The following is a 23,560-nucleotide window of genomic DNA, read 5'->3' on the forward strand; positions in this document are numbered from 1 at the left end:
CAACCTTAGTTGTTGATTATGATCTCCAGTTTTTACATATGAAGGAACTCATTATTACCTCATCCTTGTGTCTTTTCCTCTAAATCTTAAACTCACTAATCCTTTTCCCCACAAGATGCATAGGAGGAGCTAAATAAATCTTAGTCTAGAAAAAATGATTTCTGTTTGGTGATGTTTAGACAGATACTAGCATGTTTTGTTGAAAAGGCTCATCCTGTTTTTCCCAGTGTGCAGCCAGCGGCAGCTTCATCTAATAGATAATTTTGATTGCAAAGGGCTGTAATGCCAGAGCCAAGATCCTTTTTGTCGGCGTAGGTTACACATGCTTTACTGCTTTCCTCAGAAAGGCGGCTCAGCAGTCTAGGATTAAAGTTAAAGAGGGCACAAAGGAGCTTATCATTTCGTTTGGCTCATTAGGCAATAATTAGATGCCATTTCTAATTAATGCAGGAAGCAGAATAGACCACTACATTTTAGCCATTAAAAGTTGCATTTTAGGCCAACTCAAATTATTTCATGACCCTAAGCAAACATTACTGATAATAAAGAGGAAATTGACATTCCCCTAAGGGATTTCCAATCATTCGTAATCACATCAGTGCCCTGGCATGTGGCCTAATACTCTTAATTCTTTTCCCCCACCTCCTTTGGCCATTTCCATTTCATAGGAACAGGGCAGGAGATGTCTCCAGTCCCCCAGAGAAGATAAGGCATCTGCTCTGTTCCTTTTCTGTGGTTTCAGTTCAAGGTACTTTGTTGATTGCCACTGTCCCACTTCGGGGTTCCCAGCCATTTAGTCTCACCCCACAGACATTTGCCCAGGAGTCCCATTCTGACATTTGAAAACACGCTCTCAGTTGTAACTCCTTTTCCTTCACTTTTTCTTTGAAGATTAGGACACTGAGGTGGCTTTTTCTTTTAACCCTGAGCCTCTGATAGAAGTTAAGTGATTGATCTTCCTCCAGCTCTATACACCTGTAGCTTTAAATGGATAATGAGATAAAAGCGTGAAGATGCACAGCGAAGGTTCCTCTACAGCCATAGATAGTGTCATGTTCAACCCGAGAATTCCGTTATTTGTTTAAATTACTTGTTTTAAAGTAGAAGAAGAAAATAGTTTTCTTAGGTTAGATTATGCCTATATTATTAAAAGAAAAAAGGGTTCGGAGCCTGTGGTGTCTCAGTGCTTTACTGGCATTGGTAAATCACTAGGAGCAAGGAATCCATAATTTTAATTAACATTACATTTTTAGGAATAGGAATAGGAATATTCTAACCTATTTCAAAGCTATTTAAATGTTCCCTGGAAGGCTGCATTAGAACAAAGACCAGAACAAAAAGTGAAGATATTTATTTCCACACTACAAATTGAGTCATTTTGTAATTGGATCCTGATATGTTTTGTGTTTTGAGGATCAAAAACATACAGGAATTCATTTTGAAATTTCTAGCTAGTTTAGGTTTGTTTCCTCTGCTTTGGCCCCAGAAGCAAAATGCAGGAAAGTTACAGAAGAGACATTGAAATAACAACAACAACAAAAACAAAAACCTCTTCCACAGGATAGGAAATTCTGCCAAAAAGAGACAAGAACTTAGAATTGAGGAAACGTCAGCCTTCCCTCTTTATAAATTCTGATATCAGCAAGAAGGAATAAATAGAGCTTATTAATGCATTTGTTAAGTTAACATGCTAGGAGGACTTACACCCAGAAACTAGGGATGCTTATAAAGCTGCGGGCAGGCTGAGGCAGGGCCTGGATGTGCCAGAAAATGAATGTAAAGTTTCAGAGTTAACTACATAGTAATTTGAAACAGTTTAGGTTAGTTTTAAGGCATCCATTTGCGCTTAGGTAGATCTATTTAGTAGACTCTTATTTCAGGGGGGTATTTTATTGTTAACTTCCCAGAGTACACAATTGATGTAAAATCGTGGTAAAGCATGTTTTAAGAAAGAATTTGGGTTTTCATAGGAGAATGAACAGTACTCATTTGTTTCAAGCTTGGGCCTGTAAAAAGTGTTTTATAATATTTGTTAAATAAATGCAAAAGAACCATGTGCATCAGTCAGTAACTTCGTAAAACAAACTTAATGTATTTTCACGTGTTTTGGGTTCTACAAAGCATTTGAACTTATTATCACATTGTGATCCTTACAATGACCATGAGAGGGATAAGGCAGGTGTGATTAGGTCATTTTTGTAGATGAGCAATCTGAGGGTCAAGGAGGCCAAGTGATTTCCCTCTGATCAGGGCCAGCTTCATGGGCAAGTGAGCTGTATAGTCACGTGGGTTCCTGCACTCAGGAAGCTCTATACTTGGTTTAATGCTTTGCTATCGCCCCTTTGAAATCCTTAATATCTAAACAAGATGCCCTGTATTGTCTGAATGCAAAATTACATTTGTTTTCAAATAAACCCAGAATCTAGAATATTAAAACCAGTAGAGTAATATATTGAAAAAAGCATAAAAAGTATTGAAAGGGTATCTTTTAGTAGAGTCTGTGAAGGTAGGTTGCTAAGAAAGAAGGGCAGATTTGTACAACATGCAGAGAGAACTGAAGCACTTGATTCAGTTTACACAAGTGACTTAATCCCTTCAAACCCTAGCTTTTCATTTATGGCAAGAAGATAAATATAAACAGTAATGATTGCTTTATGTAAGTATATTAATTTAGTAAATATATTAGGAGGAAGTAGGTTATTTATGACACGAAATGTCTTACTAAGTAATAGCTGGAAAAAGGGTGATCAACTTTCCATATTTAGACTTAAAGTTGGCAAACTCTGTGGCTATCTGAATTCATAATTCCTATGACCCACATGGCTGGGCAGTATCCCTTTGCCAGGCCCAGAAGTTGTCAGATAGTAAAACCCCAAATACGGTTCCTGTTTACTGGGACGAGTAGGTGAGGTTCATTGAGTACTGTTTATGGGTCATAAGACTCTTTTAGGGTTGATTGCCTTAACATAACTGTGAATAATAGTTATTTTTTTCCCATATGAACTTTATTACCTAAGTAGAAGAGGGAAGAAGACATAAGTTTTTTAAGGGGAGGAACCCCCCAACAAACTGTATAAATACAAACCTCTGCTACCCATCAGAGTCAATTCAACTCAGACACCACTGTCTGAGCAGTGTCACTTCTCATTGTAAGACTGACAAATTGTCATGAAATGTCACTAATGAAACAAATCGTCCAGCATTAATGAAACACATGGTACCGTTAACAAAGAGAGAGGTGGCAGTGACCTGGTGGAAAGAGATACAAATATCTGAAAGGGTAAGTAGGACAATAATGTAAGCAAAACTTTTAAATCCTAAATGCATTAGAAACAGAATGAATTTATCTATTTTATCATGACAAATACTGTTGATAGAGATGGGGTTCAGTATTACGTATAAGTGGATTCTTGACTGAATTTTAATTTTTCTTCTTTTCTAACAATATTCTTCATTCTTTCTTTCCTGCTTTTTTCCCCTTCTTCTTTTCTTCCCTTCTCTCCTTTCGTGTGGGATTTAAGGCATTGTTACGACGGAAATAACAAAGAATAGAGAGGTATTCATTCAGTTCCTTTAAATGCTCCAGCCAGTGTTGCAGGTCTACTGTATGAGAGGTACTGGCTGGTCACACACAGGCCTTCATCCTCAAGTCACATTAGGGGGACACATGCACACTGTTAACTATAATACACAGCAATGCACAGTAAGTTCTGCGAAGGTAGGGATATAGAGGACGTAGTGATTAATTTATTCACTGAAAAAGATGTTGAGGTTTCATGACCTTTCCAGATAGGTAGGCACAAAAGACTGTGTGTCTTAATGCTAAATCCTGAGACATGGAGCAGAGATTTGGGTTCAGTCTTAGCTTTACTTCATATTAATTATGTTTTTTAAGCAAGACATTAACTTCCCAAACTATATTTCTTTATCAACTGTAAGTCATAATACCTACCTTGCCTCTTTGGTGGACTGTTGTGATTATCGTATCAGGTTAGTCAATTTAATACATGAAATATTTCTTGAATTCCAACTATATATACCAGGCTTTGTGCTGGGTACCAGGGAACACAGATCAATAAGATACTTGCTTAATTCAAGGAGCACACAGTTTATATCCAAAGTTGCAAACTCTGATGCTTACTGAGGCCGGGCCTGTATTATAAATGAGGGAAAGGACATATTATAAACCAGGGGGACTGATGGGTTTCCTGACACACTGTAGAAAGCATGTCTAATCTCGATGGGGCAGCTTCTGCCAGCTTCAGCTGGTTGTGGTTCTCCAGGAATGCTAGTCCCTTGTATCTAGGCTTGGTTTTCTTTCTTTTTTTTTTTTTTTTTAAAGATTTTATTTATTTATTTGACAGAGAGAGACACAGCGAGAGAGGGAACACAAGCAGGGGGAGTGGGAGAGGGAGAAGCAGGCTTCCCGCGGAGCAGGGAGCCCGATGTGGGGCTCGATCCCAGGACCCTGGGATCATGATCTGAGCCGAAGGCAGACGCTTAACGACTGAGCCACCCAGGTGCCCCTAGGCTTGGTTTTCTTAACATGTGAAATATCCGTATTTTTAAGGTGGACATCTAATTACAAAAATGGTCTAAACATTTTGCAGGCAAAGTGTATCTGTGAAGGCTGGAATCCACTTATGAGATGGCCATTTGCAAGCTCTGGTCTAGACAGGCATGCATGCAAATAAACCACAAGGCAAATATTAGGTAGAGAAGTGGACCACGCTAGCTTCAAATGACTCGAGAATGGAATGAAAAGATGTAGTATGTGTGCTATGGAAGGTATCCCATTGAGGTGATGATTGTGCTGAGTTAAAAAATGACTAAAATCTGGTTAGCCAGAAGATTGGAGGAGGTGACTGAAACAAAGACTCTGTGAATTTGGTTTTGCTAAATACAAAAGGGAGGGCAAGAGGAGGTGAGACCAGAAAAGAAAAGGACAAGATGCCAAACGACCTCACATGACACGCTGAGAAAACTGGGTCCTTCTCACTGTCACAGACAGACAGGCAGACAGGCAGATTTCTATTCTAGAGAGATTGTCCTGGTAGTAGACAGGAACAGGACTGAAGGGATTGAGACTAGAGGCCTAGAGCCTCTTTAAGAGACAATGGCAGTGAGGATGGAAATCATGAAGAGACTGGAATTGATCTGTAAACTAGAAAGCCTTCTATTCATGTGTGTGCTATTCATATATGATATTACCATTTTTGACTGATATTAAAATGCACAGTTTTCCGCATTTCAACACCTCTGCCATCAAGATGCCTTCTTCAATCCGTGGGCTGTCATAGTTAAACAAAAGCAGCTTTTCTTTTTATTTCTTTTTTTTTTTTAGTGATCATAGCATAATAATGCCTCTTAAAATCGGTAGTGTCTTTGATTCAGTGAAATGGAATAATAATCATGGACTTTAAACCACTAAACTGAATTTTAAAGCAGAGAAATAGAATATGTTCTAGGAATTGATAATCCCACCTACATCTCTGGAAAGGAGCCTTTAAACATTCATCTGCTTTGGTTACCAGCTATTCCTATTTCCTGAATGTTCATTAGGTCAGGGGAGGCAAATGTGTATGCCACAGGATCTGGGCAGTGGTGTAAATGCATAAAGCTGTTAAGGGGACTACGGGTCCTCTAAAAATCATTTGCTACTTAGGTCATATCAACTACTACTAGACACAATTTAAAAATTAGTGTTGCCAGATTCAAGACAAGCTGGAAATCTGAATTTTTTAGTGAAATTCCTCAATATTTGTATGTTGGCAAGACATTCACCATTTTTTAACCCTGTGCAGGTCAAACATCTATGTGTTAAATAAGTTTCCAGCCTTGCCCCTGCTAAGGCGCTTGTTGAAGGAATGATCGTATTGATATCTAATCCTTACAGTTTCATAATGTTTTTTTTTTTTTGTAAGATTTTTTATTTATTTATCTGAGAGAAAGAATGGGAGACAGAGAGCATGAGAGGGGGAGGATCAGAGGGAGAAGCAGACTCCCCACTGAGCAGGGAGTCCGATGCGGGACTCGATCCCGGGACTCCAGGATCATGACCTGAGCCGAAGGCAGTCGCCCAACTAACTGAACCACCCAGGCGCCCCCAGTTTCATAATGTTAAATGCTAGATGTTGCTAAATGCCAGTGACAAGACTAAGTCACAGCTGGGAGAGATGGAATATCTTTCTTGTCTGTAGTGACCATGTGGTACAGCTCCTAGCCACATGAATCCTTTAGAGCAGTCTCAAGGCCTGTGATCTAAAATGGGTTAGTTATTGGGCGCCTGGGTGGCTTAGATGGTTAAGCGTCTGCCTTTGGCTCAGGTCATGATCCCAGGGTCCTGGGATCGAGGCCCGCATTGGCCTCTCTGCTCCTTGGGAGCCTGCTTCTCCCTCTGCCTCTCTCTCTCTCTGTCTCTCATGAATAAATAAATAAAAATCTTTAAAAAAATAAAATAAAATAAAATGGGTTAGTTATTTTGTCCTAAAATATGTCTGTTGGATCATGTATTCAACAGGAAAAAAATCTTGGCCACGGTGTTTTGACGTAATAAAATTATATCTCATGCCTCAAAATTCCTTTCTTCTTCAGAAACAATAACAGAAGCTATTGATGTTTAAAAGCTGCCTGGAATGCCAAAGGGAATTTCTTAATTCTTCTCTTATAGATTTATCATTCACATGTCCTTTGATCACAAGTTTTGTCAACATTTGTAATGCACTATTAATAAATGCATAAAGAATAAATGTATTGTTTTTCTTTTTTGCAACAATAATGTCTGATTCAACTTGATAAATAGGTAAAAATTAAGACTGTGAGGGAGGAGTTCTGCTCTGGCAATGATGGAGTAAGAGGAACTACACTTACACTTCCGTAAATTACCTGGACATAATGCATGGCACAATTGTTTTTAGGCACTAAACAGTGGGCTGTATAGGACTTTGGTTTCTTACTCTCATAATAATGAGAGTAAGCAGGAGCAACAGAGCTGTCAGAGGAAAGATAGGCATGTACTATTAGAAGACATTGGATCTCTGGCCAAGCCAACATGGAGAGACTTCACTGAGCACCTTAGATAGTTGCTTGAAATCTCAACAAGGTGACACCTTGGGATATAGACCACACCCCTAGAGCAAGGACCATGACGCTGGACCAAGAACAAAAATCAAATAGGTTTGCTCTGACAACAAATAAAACCAAACTGGACAGGATCAAAAAGATTTGTCCACAGTTCAACTGCCTGTCACTGAAAAAGGCAACTCTTCTTAAAAAGAAGATAATATATCGGGCGCCTGGGTGGCTCAGTCGTTAAGCGTCTGCCTTCGGCCCAGGTCATGATCTCGGGGTCCTGGGATCGAGTCCCACATCGGGCTCCCTGCTCCACGGGAAGCCTGCTTCTCCCTCTCCCACTCCCCCTGCTTGTATTCCCTCTCTCGCTGTGTCTCTCTGTCAAATAAATAAAATCTTTGGAAAAAAAAAAAAAAAAGATAATATCGGGTCACCTGAATGGTTCAGTTGGTTAAGCATTCGACTCTTGATTTTGGCTTAGGTCATGATCTTTGGGTCATGCAATAGAGCCCCATATTGGGCTCCATGCTTGGCACAGAATCTGCTTGAGATTCTCTCTTTCCCTCTCCCTCTGCCCCTGCCCCCATTCATGTGCTCTCTCTCTCTCTCTCAAATAAATAAGTAAATAAATCTTAGAAAAAGAAGATAATATAATCCAAACTCTCTGTTTGTGTTTATCATTTAAAAATGTCTATCACAGAATAATAATAAAAAAAACTAGACATTTAAAGAAGTAGGAATATGGATTTGTAATCAAGAGGGAAAAAGCAATCAATAACAGACTTTGGAGATGACCCATATGTTGGAATAAGCAGATGAGGAGTATAAAACAACTATGGTACAAACATTTAGGAACATGAAATAAAATAGGTGTATAATGAGTAAGCATACAGGTCATCTCAGCACAGAAATGGAAACTATAAAATAGAGCCTAATGGAAATTTTAGAATTGAAAAGTACATTATATCAAATTAAAAATTCATAGGCTTAAGACTGGATTAGAGGCTACAGAAGAAAGGGTCAATGACCTTGAGGACAAATCAATCGAAATGATCCAATTTGAAGAATAGAAAAACAATTGGTAAAAAGGAACAGAGCTCTCTAATTTGTGGGAAAATACCAAGAAGGCTACTATACATGCAGTATATGTCCCAGAGGGAGAGGAGAGAAAGAACTGGGCAAAAAAAAGTTTAGAGAAACAACGGGTGAACATTTTCCAAATTTGGTAAAGAACATTGCAGATTCAGGAAGCTTATTGAGCAGCAAGCATAATAAATGAAAACAAAACCTAGGCACATAGCCAAAAGCCAAAAACCTAAGGTAAAGATAAAACCCTGAAAGCAACCAAAGATGACATGATATATACAGAGAACAATGATAGGAATTACGGCTAAAACCTCATCAGACAAAAATGGAAGTTAGAAGATAGTGGAGCCTGGGGTGCCTGAGTGGCTTAGTCGGTTAAGCGTCTGACTCTTGATTTCGGCTCAGGTCCTGATCTCAGAGTCCTGAGATCCGAGCCCTGCATTGGGCTCTGTACTCAGTGTGGAGTCTGCTTGAGATTCTCTCCCTCGGCCTCTGCCCCTCCCCGCACTTGCATGCGCTCTCTCTCTCCCTCTCCCTCAAAATAAATAAAATCTTAAAAAAAAAGAAAGAAAGAAAATAGTGGAACACTTTTAAAGTCCTAAAACAAAACAAAACAAAACCTGTCAGCCCAGAATTCTACATCTAGTGAAAAAAAATTTTCTCAATAATGACAGTAAAATAAACGCACTTTAAAATAAATGAACGCTGGGCAAATCTACTGTCAGCACACACCAACCACAAGTAATGCTAAAGAAAGTTCTTCGGGCTTACTCAAGAAAAATAATGCCAGATGGAAATTCAGATTTTTAGGAAGCAGTGAAGACCATTGGAAATAGGAGCATGTAGGTAATGTAAAAGACTCTTTTTCATTCTTCTCTTTAATATCTCTTTTTTTTTAAAGATTTTATTTATTTATTTGAGAGAGAGAATGAGACAGAGAGAGAGAGCATGAGATGGGGGAGGATCAGAGGGAGAAGCAGACTCCCTGCTGAGCAGGGAGCCCGATGCGGGACTCGATCCCGGGACTCCAGGATCATGACCTGAGCCGAAGGCAGTCGCCCAACCAACTGAGCCACCCAGGCGCCCCTCTTTAATATCTTTTAAAACAGCTAACCATTTGAAGCAAAGTAAAATCACTGTAGAAATAAAATGTATCACAGCAGTAGCCCAAAGGACAGAGAAGGAAGGGAAGGTGGTAAATGGAGTTATTTTGTTGAGATTTTTATATTTTATAGTATTAAGCAGACTTATGAGCAGACCATAAGTTAAGGATTATATACGGGAATCCTGAGAGCAACCATTAAAAAAATAAAACAATGAGGTATACCCTAAAGGCCAAGAGAAGTATAAAATATAACACTGGATATACTAAAACACTAACTCCAAAAGAAAAAGGGAAGGTATAGAAAAAAATAACAAAGAACAAATGAAACAGATAGCAATATGAATGACTTAAACCCATCCATATCATAATAACATTTATTGTAAATGAACTACTTGAATTAAAAGGCAAAAACAAAGAATCCAATTTAAAAATGAACAAAGGAACCGAATAGACATCTTTCCAAAGAAGACATCCAGGTGGCTAACAGGTACATGAAAAGATGCTCAACATCACTAATCACCCAGGAAATGCAAATCAAAACCACGATGTGACATCACCTCACACCTGTTAGAATTGCTATCATCAGGAAGGTAAAAGATAAGTGTTGGCAAGGATGTGGAGGAAGAGGAACACTTGTGCACTGTTGGGGGGGAATGTAAATTGGTGTAGCAACTGTGGAAAATAGTATGAGGTTCCTTGAAAAGTTAAAAATAGAATTACCATATGGTCCAGCAATCCCACTTCTAGGTGTATATACAAAGGAAACAAAATCAGGATCTTGAAGAGATAATCTGCACTCCCCTGTTCACTGCAGCATTATTCACAATCGCCAAGATATGGAAATAACCTAAGTGCCCATCAATAGATGAATGGATAAAGAAGATGTTTATTTATTTACTTATTTATTTAGCCATGAGAGAGAAGGACATCCTGCCATTTGCAGCAACATAGATGGACCTTATGGGCATTATGCGAAGTGAAATAAGTCAGAGAAAGATATATACTGTATATATCACTGATAAGTGGAATCTAAAAAAAGCTAAACTTCTAGAACAGAGTAGAGTGGTGGTTTCCAGAGGCTGGAGCATGGGGGAAATGGAGAGATATTGGCCAAAGGGTACAACCTTCCAGTTATAAGATGAGTGAATTCTGAGGACCTAATGTACTGCATGGTGATTGTATTTAACAATATTATATGCTTGAAAGTTGCAAAGATAATAAATCTTAAATATTCTCGCCACAGAAGAGAAATAGTAATTATGTGAGGTGATGGAAGTGTTAAACTAACCCTAGTGTGGTAATCATTTCACAATATGCAAGTGTATCAGATCAACACATTGTACACCTTAAAGTTACACAATGTTATATGTTAATTATATTTCAATAAACTGAAAAAAAATACATATGACCAATAGTATACAAAAACAATAGTACTTATTGCATGTTGATATTATTAAGCTTAAGTGAAGGTACAAAGGTTGGGTTAGATGGAAACATATAAATATAGTAGATATATTATAGTAGAGGATATGGAATAGAAGGGAATGGGTCTGGGAATGGAGGAGAAAGGTGAAAAAAAGAGCCATAGTTGTCCTCAGAATGTATGGTGGCATGAAATGGTTGACTGGAAATTCAGAGAAAAGAAAAATAATCAAAGTCTTCGTAAGGCATGTGGTTAATTGATCCCAATGGCTAACATATGAGGCAGTAAATATTTTAAAGCAAACAAAGGGAAGGACTGATAAGAATGTTAAGACCCTTTATGTCCACAGTATTTACTGTTACATTACTTTCTGATTGAGAACAAATATATAAGGCAACCTGATAATTTGAAGCTGTTTTTTGTTTGCTTTATTGTACTAAAATTCAGCATTTGGATTCCAAAGCTTCTTAAGCTTTTATTTTCTCTTAGGGCAGGGGCTTTGTTAAATTTTTGAAACAAAATGAGTCATATTTAAGCCAGTCATTGCAGACATCCAGGACTAGGAACAAAGTCACAGCTAGGTGCTATCAGGCAACTGAAAGAAATTGTTAACTAGGGGAGCAGGGCTGTGAGAAACTGGAGGCTCACCAAGTAGAGTATAACGGTTCATGGTTTGAAGAGTTAAGCACTTGCCAGTGTAGATTTTGAAGAAGGGAGTATATTGGTCAGGAATTAGACATAAAAGAGTGGGTATAGAGCAAGCTGAAATCAGAGCGAAACAACAAATAAAACTGTCAGAGTTACAAAAGTCCATATAAGGCCCCATGTAGGAAGCTGAGTTATGACCCTGATGACTGAGGTGAGTGCTTGCCCTTGCCCTCTGCAGGTTTCAGCAAGCAGGAAGAGAGAGTGTCCTTATGGATAGGCTGAAATTCTGAACCCAACCTTATTAAAACCTTGGGCCTTGAGCACTTCTTAAAATCAGGGGTTTACTGTCATTCCTTGGCCTGAAGTTTTTGAGATATACTTTAGGACTGTAAAATTTAACTGACTTGGAAAACCTCCAGGTCTAATAACAACTTTCTAATTCTAAAGGTTAGCTGTTCTTCAAGTTGTAGATTGAAAATGCCAAATCAGTAATTAAATCATTTCAACAGTTTTTCCTGTTCGTTGTTGGTTTAAGATTTAGATTTGATTTTTGTCTTTGGTGACCAAAGAACATCTTAAAACACTTTAAGTCTTGAAGAGCACTGAGGAGTTGCAGCTGACAGGGAGGGAGAATGAAACAATGAAAAACTCACTGGAATGGGGCAAAATGTGTGCTGACATTAAACATTTAGAGACTTTGATTTTTTTTCAGGCTCCTGTTCCTGAATATGACTCTACTTTCATCCCCAAGAAGAATCAATTTTGAGGTTATGACCAGTCTTCTTTAACAATTCATCTAATCTAAAAAAAAATCATTGAAAAGAATAGGCTTGTTAAATAATAGCAAGTCAATCACGTAGAAGAAATACAATGACATACAGAGTTGTGCACATTATGTTTTCAGCATATAGATTGACAGTTCTTATAAATCACAGCCTGTTCTTAAATCTTTCCATAATGAGTATTAGGAGGATCTTTCCTGCAAGCACATACACATATTGAAAATAAAAAATTTTAAAAATTGGGTGCAAAAACAAGCAAAAAAGAAATAAATGCATTGAAATGTTTAAAAATGATTAATATTTTGACATAACTCTATCCTTAACCAAGCACCTTCAATGTTAGAGAAAGATAACAAGATTCTTTGGTTCCATTTCAAGACCCTTCCCATTTAAAAAAAAAAAAAAACAACAATGAAACTTTTTCATAACTTATGAGGCTTAATACACTTAGCAGAGACAATTTTCCATGGCTGTGAAGCATATCATTACAGAGACACATCTGGAGCCAGACAATAGAGTAGTCAACAGTCCCTCCAAACTTCTATGTTTTAAGAGATTCTATATCTGAATTCTCTTGCATTTCCAAAGAGCGAGTTGTAGGTTTGCTGGCAAGGGAAGCCAAGCTCTGTCGCTTCAACTCCCAAATCACAAATGTCCCACTAAGTTCTCCCCCAGAAGTCCAATCACTGATGTTTAGCCTTCTTACTGGGAGAATGCCGCTGATTATAAATTGTCTTAACATTATGCATTTCATCCTAATTCCCTAAAACATTAATGTGAATCCAGTTGATAGTTGTTCCTTAAATGTTGGACATGAGGAGCATGTAAAGATGAATTAAAGGATAAAAAGCCCCTTTTCTGCACTAAATACTCCTAAATTAGTAGCAAGGGACTCCATACCTGAAGTGTTCTCAGACAAATACATAAATATTGTATTTGGAGCTTTTCCCCACATCCATAAGTTTGACGCACCCCTGGATACCAATATCAAGTGCTTAACAGCTTTACAGGGGCAATAATGTGTGTGTGTATGATATATAATAATAATAATATATAGTGTGTGTCTGTATAATAGCATATACATAGCATTATGATTATCATGTACACATAATGTACATGATTTTATGTAATGTACATGATTTTATGGCACATTATAGGTTTGAATACTTTCTCATCTTTATCTGCAATGAAACATGGTAGTCTACATTTTCAACTTTTTGCCTTTACACTTTTTCTAATAACCAACCATATTAGACAAGGCTAGAGCTAAAAAATAATTTTTTTCCAAAATTTCTGTTAAAGGGGCTCCTGACTGGCTCAGTCGGTGGAGCGTGCAACTCTTGATCTCAAGGTTGTGACTTTGAGCCCCACATTGGGTGTGGAGATTACTTAAAAATACAGTCTTTAGGGGTGGCTGGGTGGCTCAGTTGATTAAGCCTTTGACTCTTGATTTTGCCTGAGGTCATGATTTCAGGATCATGAGATCAAGCCCGAGTGGGGCTCTGCGATCAGTGGGGAGTCTGCTGGAGATTCTTTCTTTCCTTCTTCCCCCACCCCCGACTCATGCTCAGGCATTGTCTGTCCCTCAAAAAAATCAATCAATCAATCAATCAATAATCTTTTCTAAAAATTCTGTTAAAGAAAACTAATGTGAAAGTAGAAATCGAGCTCAGACTCCAAAAGGATATTGACTTTCTTTCTTAACAAAATCATAGCAGAAAAAATTCTAACTAGAATAATTTATTTCGGGCGCCTGGGTGGCTCAGTTGGTTAAGCGACTGCCTTCGCTCAGGTCATGATCCTGGAGTCCCAGGATCGAGTCCGTATCGGGCTCCCTGCTCGGCAGGGAGCCTGCTTCTCCCTCTGACCCTCCCCCCTCTCATGTGCTCTCTCTCTCTCATTCTCTCTGTCCCAAATAAATAAATAAAATCTTAAAAAAAAAAAAGAATAATTTATTTCTTGGCCTTTTTTGTTAAAGAATATATTGTAAATGAATAGATGTAAGTGAAGCTTATTTTTTTCCAGTTGAATAACTCCATGAATAAAACATCCTCCACTATAATCTCCTTGCTTTCTTTGTATCTCAGGAAATTTCATGGTGATTCTCTCTGTATATAATCTATTTTGAAATGTGGATATAGTATTATAACAAATGTTCTTTGTGTATTAAAAATTTACCATTAATGTGTAAAATAATTTTTATTTTTATATAAACATACTGAACATGGTTTCTTTCTTTTTTAGTTTTAAAAATACACTTTTATTTTTATTTTTTATTTTTTATTATTATGTTAGTCACGATACATTACATCATTAGGTTTTTTTAAAATTTTTTATTGTTATGTTAATCCCCATACATTACATCATTAGTTTTAGATGTACATCATTAGTTTTAGATGTAGTGTTCCATGATTCATTGTTTGTGTATAACACCCAGTGCTCCATGCAGTACGTGCCCTCTGAACATGGTTTCTTAAGCTAATCATTTAATTTCAGCACAGAAAATTGGTTATATTTTAGAGAAATTACTGAAATGTTATTTTCATGTAAATTTATTTCGGCTGTTTTGTTCTTTTTTTTTTTGCTTTGTAATCGGTATATTAAGGAGACATTCATACATTTCATTTGCTTAATGCTGATACCAGATTTAAGCTTGTGAACATGACTTTTAAAATAAAATTAAAGCTATTCATCATAATTTGCTATACTACCAATATTAAATTACAGTTACTTCAGAGCATAAGTTAAATGGTTTAAAGTAAGCCTGTAACCTAAACAACACCTTCCTATCTTATACATGCAAATTAACTTCTCCATGTAAATGTCTCTTCACTCTAAGTGACCTGCTCCCGAAGTCACTACTCTGAAGCTTATCATGGTCCAAAGAGAAGGAAAAAAGTGTAACCAGGACTGATATAATATATATATATATATATATATATATTAAAAAAAAAAAAGATGGCACAGCAGAAGGGAATGCAGTTCTATAAGTGCAAGCCCTCAAGCAGCAGCATATGATAAACCCCTTCTTTAGAGAGGTGTCCTTTCTATCAATGATACCACAGGAAAAATTACATAGCATGCCATCTTCAAGTAACAGTTGAGGCAATAAATGCAGAGGCATCACAATGAATCCCACTTAACTATAGACCAACACTTCTCTACAAATTCTTTGTCTGATTGCCAATTAAATACAAGTTTTAACTTCATAGCTTAACAACTAAGGGTCATACACTGAAGTCAATACATACACCTAGCATTTCAGTCTGAGCTGTTTCATATACATAGAGCTGAAATTAATTACAAGGTATGGCCTAACAAATGCTAGGGGAGATTTTTTTTTTTAAAGTAGTTTTTACAAGTATTAAACTTTATCTTGCACACTGAAGTCGTCATACATACAGGGCAAAGTCAGAGCTTTTATTTTTGAGTTTATTCATTTAACTTTTAAAACACTACTATAGTTGAATATTAAAACAAAAACAATAGCAAGTAGTGAGCTATGATTATAGTCCTTCACTCATTCACTACTGCATATAAAATGCCAGCAGTGTTACTCACTGGCCCCATTAAGAGGTCTGACACTGAACACCACCCCTGGGATGATGTTCATCATCCTCATAGGCCTCCCCATAGTAATGGCGCCATCTTTCCTGATTTGGATCAAAGTCCACCAGTTCTACCTGGTCCATTTCATCAGTCTCTTCTACTTCCTTATTCTCAGGTAGGATTTTTTCCAGCAAAGAGAGTTTATCAGGAGAGAGAAAGCCATTCTCAGGAAAGTTTACCTTAAATTCGGTGATTAGGCGACCCTTCTCATATGGTCTACGGTAAATTGGCATGCCTTCATTTAGCACACACTTGATATCTCCATGCTTGACAATTTGACCTGGGTGAGAGGTGATGACAATGGTTCAGTTGTCAAGAGTAGATACTGGCTTTTGAAAGCCGCGCAGTGCTTTAACCAGCTATACGTCCATACACATGAAAAGGTCTTCTCCTCGCCGAGTAAAAACAGCGTGGTCCTTCTGATCTAAAACAATGGACTGGTTCCAGTGCTGGTTCTTGGTCTCCTTCACCATGGAATGTTATCTTCTGGCCATCCTCATGCCTTTGTCATATGAACTTCTAGAATCTTCTTCTCGAACTATCTTCCTCCCATTGCAGCTTTTACATCTATCTTTGGGACTGATCTGTTCCCCATGGCCCTGGCACTCCATGCACACAGATTGAATTTGCTGAACCATTCCAGGTCCTATCCGATGAATTCTTATTTGCATTCCAGTACCTCGGCAATTGGGACAACATTCGACTGCTCCTTTCTTACCACCTCGGCCTTCACATTTATCGCAAATCACAATCTTTTGCAGAGCTAGTTTTCTTGTTGCACTATTATATAAATCTTCTAAGGTTACTGAGAGCTGATGCACAACATTTTTACCTCTCCTTTCTCTCTGCATCCTTCCTCCTCCTCCAAAAAACATATCAAAGATGTCCATGGGGGAGCCAAAACCACCACCAGCTCCACCTTCTTTAATTGCCTGTTCTCCTCCTTTGTCATATAATTCCCTTTTCTTTGCATCAGAGAGTACTTCGTAAGCTTGAGAAATCTGTTTAAAGTTCTCTCCTTCATTTGGATTCTTATCAGGGTGGTACTTCAAGGCCAGTTTCCTGTAGGCCTTTTTCAATTCCTCTTGGGTGGCATTGGGTTTGACCCCCAAAACATCATAGTAAGTGGTTTCTTTCACCATTTTCTACAGCCAGTGAGAGGGCCGAGGCCGGTGTGGGGGAGCGGGAACAAGCGCGTTGCTGGACGCAGCTCGGGCAGCTGCCGCTCCTCCACGTCTCACCGAGCATTCTGGAAAGTTCCCCGTTTTGTTCTTTTAATCTTTTCATCCTCTAAAAAGTTATTCCTAAAATTGTAACTATGTGAGGCAATGGATATGTTAACTAATCTTACTGTAGTAATTATTTTGCAATATGTACATATATCAAATCATTACATTGTATGCCTTAAATTTATACAATGTTACATGTCATTTATAACTCAATAAAAGTGGAAAAAATTAAAAGATCTGTTCATAGTAACAAGTCCATTACTTAGCAAAATAAAATTGGACTCTCTTAATGGATTCCTCATATACAAAAATATAAAAAAATTTTTTTAAAAATTTATTTCTAGCATAAGGTTATCCTGAGGTTGATCAGTTAAGAATATATTTTGTTGTTGTTGTTGTTTTTTTAAGATTTTATCTGTTTGCTAGAGAAAGAGAGAGAGCACAAGTAGGCAGAGCGGCAGGCAGAGGGAGAGGAGAAGCAGGCTCCCCACTGAGCAGAGAGCCCGATGTGGGACTGGATCCCAAGACTCCGGGATCATGATCTGAGCCGAAGGCAGACGCTTAACTGGCTGAGCCACCCAGCCATTCCAAGAATGTATTTTGTTAAAAATTTTTGGAAGGCTTTTGCTAAGACAATTATGTATATACTGAAATTATTGATAGGTAATTTAATGTGATAAGGAAATTAAGGAATAGAGGATATTTAATGTACTTCTTTTACATGAATTTTTGAGTGTATTAATTTTTCAATTGTTATAAAAGTGGAAATTAGATCTTTAGTTTTCTTCAGTGTTTGCAAATCCCTTGTATTTCTTTTCTTCTTTTCCTTTTTTTATTTTTTAAATGTCATCAGTTTTCATTATATAAAAATAGACTAAGTTGAATGTTACAGGCTACATTTTGGTAATTTTTTTTAATCTTACCTTTGAACAATATGGTTTTCTTGGAAAGGTTTTTCACTGTATTTTTATCAAGGTATAATTACATACAGCAAATTTTATTATATATTTCTACCTATTTTAACAAATGTATATTATTGTGTGAACACCACCACAAGCAAAATGTACAAGTTTCGTCATGCCAAAAAATTCTCCCATACTCATTTGTATTCAGTCCCTCCCTCACCCCTGAGCACTGATCTATTTTCTGTCCCTATAATCTTGTCTTTGCAAGAATATTCTAAAAATGGAGTAACACAGTCTTTTGAACTTGGGATATTAGAGAACCATCCAAGTTGTTGTGTGTACCCTAGTTCATTCCTTTTTATTTCTGGGTAGTATTCCCCTATATGGATGTGTCACAGATTGTTAATTCATTTCTCAATTGAGAGATGTTGGAGTTGTTTGCAGTGTTTGATGATTACTAAGAAACTGCTGTAAAGATTTGTTTTTCAAGTTTGTGAGTGAACATAGCTTTCTTTTTTTTTATTATTATTATGTTCAGTTAGCCAGCATATAGTACATCAGTAGTTTTTGATGTAGTGTTCAACGATTCAGTAGTTGAGTATAACACCCAGTGCTCATCACAAGACATACCCTCCTTAATACCCGTCACCCAGTTACCCCATCCCCACCTCTTCCCTTCTATAGCCTTCAGTTTGGTTCCCGGAGCCCAGAGTCTCTCATGGTTTGTCTCCCTCTCTGATTTCTTCCCATTCAGTTTTCCCTCCTTTCCCCTGTGGTCCTCCACGCTATTCCTTATGTTCCACATATGAGTGAAACCATATGATAATTGTCTTTCTCTGCTTGACTTATTTCACTTAGCCTAATCCCCTCCAGTTCCATCCACGTCCATGAAAATGGTGGGTATTCATTCTTTCTGATGGCTGAGTAATATTCCATTGTATATATGCACCACATCTTCTTTATTCATTCATTTGTTGAAGGGCATCTCAGCTCCTTCCACAGTTTGGCTATTGTGGACATTGCAGCTGTGAACATTAGGATGCGTGTGCTCCTTCTTTTCACTACTTCTGTATCTTTGGGGTAAATACCTAGTAGTGCAATTGCTGGGTCATGAACATAGCCCATACCTTGGGCAAATACCTAAGAGTGAGATCGAGGATTGTATGGTATTCTTAATTTTATAAGAAACTGCCAAGCTGTTTTCCAAAGTGGTTGTACCATTTTGCATTCCCTCCAAAGTTTATTGAGTGTTGTTCTACATCCTTGCTAGTCCACGATTCTCTCTCTCTCTCTTCTTTAAGGCATTCCACTAAGTATGGAGTTGTATCTCATGGTGGTTTTAGTTTCATTTCCCTAATGACTAATGATGTTGAGTATCTTTCTCTGTGCTTTTTGCCATTGATATATTTTCTTTGGTAAAGTATATGTTCAAATCTTTGGTTCATTTTTTAAATCCGTTATTTTTTATTGTTGGGTTTTGAGTTTCTTTGTAATTTTAGATACAAGTGCTTTATCAGATATGCGATTTGTAAAAATTTTCTCCCTGTCATGGCTTTCAAAGAGCAGACATTCTTAATTTAGATTAAGTCCAGTTTATTTATTTGTTCTTTCATTGTGCTTTTGGTTTGTATATAAGAAATCATTGCCTAACCGAAGGTCACAAAATCATCTTCCATTTTTTTGGTCAAATTTTAGAATTTTAGGTTTTATATTTATACATGTGATCCATTTTGAGAATTTTTTGGTACAGTGTGAGTTTGGATAAGGTTTTTGTTTTGTTTTACTTATTTGTTTGTTTTTTGCCTATGGGTATCCCGTTGTTCCAGCACTATTTATAGTTGGAAAGACTGTCCTTTCTCCACTGAATTGCCTTTTTGCCAACAGGCCCTATATATTTAGGACCATTTCTGGATTCTTTTTTTCATTCCATTCTTTTTCATGTTTATTCTTTCTCCAACACCGCTCTCTTGATTACTGTAGCTTTATACTAAGACTGGATGTGAATCTTCTAACTTAGAAGAAAGTGTGTATTCTGCTATTTTTTTGTGGTTTTCTCTTAATGTCAATTAGGTTAGCTTAGTTAATAATATTCATGTCTTCTGTACTTGGTAACAATTTGTCTGCTTGTTCTGTCAATCACTGGGAGGGTGTGTTGAAGTCTCCAGTTGTATTTGTGGATTTGTCTTTTTCTCCTATCAGTTTTGTCAGTTTTGGTTCATGGACTTTGAAGCGCTGTTGTTAGGTGCATACACATTTACATTTGCTATGTCATTCTGGGAAAGTGACCCCTTCATAATTAAGTAATGTCCATTTTTATACTCATTCTGAAGTCTGGTTGACATGTTATTGATATAGCTTTTTCTGCTTTCTTTTCATTAGAATTTGCATAGTATCTCTTTTCTGTAATTTTATTTTTAGCCTTTATATTTAAATGGGCTTATTGTATACAGCATATAATTTGATCTTGATTTTTCAATCCAATCTGATGATCTCTATTTTTAATTAAGGTGTTTATAAAAGTTTATATTTAATGTAATTACTACTGTGATCGGATTAAAATCCACCATACTTTTAGCTATTTTATTTTTTAGTCTTTTGTTTCTTCCTCCCTCACATTTCATTTTTGATTATTCCATTTTAGCTTCATTATTGATTTTTTATTATTGCTTTTTCAAATTATTTTATTCATTGCCCTAGGTTATACAGTATACATCTTTAATTAATCAGTCTACTGTTAAATAATCTCATAATATTTAACATGTAGTATAAGAATCCAACATAATTTTCCCAATTTCTCCCCCCATTCTTTGTGCTATTATCATACATTTTACTTTTACATATGCTATAAACACAATGCATTGTCAATAGTTTTGTTCTAGATAGTTATCTTTGGGGCAACTAAAATAAAATTGAATTTTGTATTTACCTCCATTTATTCCATTTCTAAAACTCTTTATTTCTTTGTGTATATGTTATGTCTTACCAAAGTTTTTAAAAATGCATTGAAATTTTTCTTCTCTATTAGCACAAACACCACCAGTCCCTGCCTTCTCCTGACTCTGTTAAAAATGGATTGTGAATAGGCAGCTAGGAATATGTTTGATTTTTAGAATTCTTTTGTGCTTACTTAGAATTTCAGAACCACAGGATTGAATGTGTCATAAGAGTCCTTTGGCCTAATTTTCAAAGTGTGACAGATTTACTTCAACTGATCTTATTTTAAGATTTATCTAAAGTTCTCTTTCTGAGGTTGTAACTTAAGCCTGCTTGGTCTATAGGCTTCTGTCTCTATTTCATTGTCCTGCTGTTGTGTGAGGAGAAGGAACGTCAGGACCACACTGTCTGCTTTTTAATGTTCTCCTTTTAGTAACCTCACACATGTATGAAGACAGTTACTGAGCCCCTTCTTGCCATTCCCCTTTACAGGTAAAAAACATTCTGTACTTCTTTGAGTTTTTTTATAGAAAGATAGATCTACTTTTCCTCTATATGTCTTTACCATTTCTATAATATTTTCTCCTGCATATCTCACATAATTATTTTTGATAGGGCATATGTAAATAAATGGTAGCAGTGTTCACCAAGATGAAAGAGCCAGAATCTCTGTGGGGCTCATGCTGGCACTGGGAGAATGCCAGGGCACCAAATGAATTGGTGTAAATTTACAGGGTCCCCCGTTCCTTTGCCAAGTAGTGCTCACTGTCCTGACCCTTACAGCCCCATGCTGAACTTAAACCCTCTCCCTGAAGCCGTATGGCTAATTTTACTCCAGACACATACCTTTAGGAAAGCTCAGGGACTCTGAAATTTGGTGGATGTCATCCAAAAGCTGTGTTCACCTGAGGACGCAGGTTATTCTAGAGCCTACTGAATGGAGCAGCCCTGGGCATGTTACTTGTATAGGAATGGGCCAGGAGGAAAAGAACAGACTGGAAAACCTAGAACTTTTCTGAGCAAACTGTATTCAGTTCTGAGAAAAAAAAATATAATTGGGCTGGTCCTATAGTAGAACTTATAAACATGTGTCAGTTATGAGGGTAACTGCAAGACTTATTTTCAAGCTTTCCCCTTGATTTCAGGTCCAGAGCATAACATTTTCTTTTTGTCTTTTTCCCCCTCAAGGGGTGCTACATCCATTGTGTACAGATGCAAACAGAAGGGGACCCAGAAGCCTTATGCTCTCAAAGTGTTAAAGAAAACAGTAAGTTTATTTCATTATATAACAGCATCTCTAAGGTATCTGTGACCTGGAGAAGCCAGGAGCCCTGATTCACAGGACAAAGAGGCCAGAGAAATGCTGTGTGCAGCTAACTCACTTAAATCCTGAGTATGAGCGTACAGCCAAATGGGTTGTTTTCTGATGGAAACTGTGTGAATCTTTGAAAGCGACTGGATCTCAGGCTGGATGTGGTTGTGGGGAGAAGTGTGGTAAGGAGAAACCTTTAGAGCTGGCAGGTCAACCTGGTATACTTTGTATACCAGTCATGTTTTCAGCTATATATGTGTACAGGTATAGAATCTCCAATCACAGTTTAATTTACTAAAAATGCTTGCTGTTTAAAAAAATACCTAAATGAAACACAAATGGCTGTATTTGTGAAAGGAGTCATCAGCTTCTAACTTGATTTTTAAATGTTGGGTTTGCTTCAGTGAAGTGCAACTGACAAATGCTGTTGTTTCTAGGACTGAGCCTGCTCATTTAAGAAGTCTTTGTTTGGACAGGGAAAGAAACAACAAATGTTGGAGAGGTTGTGGAGAAAGGGGAACCCTCTTACACTGTTGGTGGGAATGCAAGTTGGTACAGCCACTTTGGAAAACAGTGAGGAGGTGCCTCAAAAATTTAAAAATAGAGCTACCTTATGACCCAGCAATTGCACTACTGGGTATTTACCCCAAAGACACAGATGTAGTGAAAAGAAGGGCCATATGCACCCCAATGTTCATAGCAGCAATGTCCACAATAGCCTAACTGTGGAAAGAGCCGAGATGCCCTTCAACAGATGAATGGATAAAGAAGATGTGGTGCATATATACAATGGAATATTACTCAGCCATCAGAAAAGATGAATACCCAACTTTTACATCAACATGGATGGGACTGGAGGAGATTATGCTAAGTGAAATAAGTCAAGCAGAGAAAGTCAATTATCATATGGTTTCACTTATTTGTGGAACATAAGGAATAACATGGAGGACATTAGGAGAAGGAAGGGACAAATGGGTGGGGGGAATTGGAGGGAGAGATGAACCATGAGAGACTATGGACCTGAGAAACAAACAGGGTTTTAGAGGGGAGGGGGGAGGGGGGATTGGTTAGCCCGGTGATGGGTATTAAGGAGGGCACGTACTGCGTGGAGCACTGGGTGTTATACGAAAACAATGGATCGTGGATCACTACATCAAAAACTAATGATGTATTATTGTATGGTGACTAACATAACATAATAAAATTAAAAACTACAAAAAAAAAAAAAAAAGAAGTCTCTGTTTGAACAAGAAGGAAGGATTGGGTTTTCATATTGCTTCTGTTTGCCATATACTCGTAGGTGAGCCAAGGGGGCAAAGTTATTCAGGCTTGTCTCCAATGAGTAAGAAGTGCAGCAGGTGAGAGTTCACGATAGAAATGGCAGCATCTAACACCAGCATTCATGGTAGTCCCTGCATCCCAGAGAGGGTTTGTCACAGCAATGCACAACTACTGT

The 23,560-nt window shown here is 37.4% G+C and overlaps 1 protein-coding gene and 1 pseudogene across 1 annotated transcript in view; one reads left to right on the top strand and one right to left on the bottom strand.

Moving 5' to 3' along the window:
- Positions 1-23,560, top strand: part of CAMK4 (calcium/calmodulin dependent protein kinase IV) — a 208,335-nt gene that overhangs the window by 84,046 nt on the left and 100,729 nt on the right. Inside the window, exon 4 of the mRNA XM_064596460.1 lies at positions 21,981-22,059. Within this exon, the coding sequence (XP_064452530.1) occupies positions 21,981-22,059 (79 nt within the window). The remainder of the gene's footprint in view (positions 1-21,980; positions 22,060-23,560) is intronic.
- On the bottom strand, positions 15,042-16,916 carry LOC123835396 (dnaJ homolog subfamily A member 1-like; annotated as a pseudogene).

This window comes from Mirounga angustirostris, unplaced genomic scaffold (assembly GCF_029215605.1).
Source record: "Mirounga angustirostris isolate CCGP_5_RB_7025 unplaced genomic scaffold, mMirAng1.0.hap1 SCAF_7, whole genome shotgun sequence".
Classification (NCBI taxonomy): Eukaryota; Metazoa; Chordata; class Mammalia; order Carnivora; family Phocidae; genus Mirounga; species Mirounga angustirostris.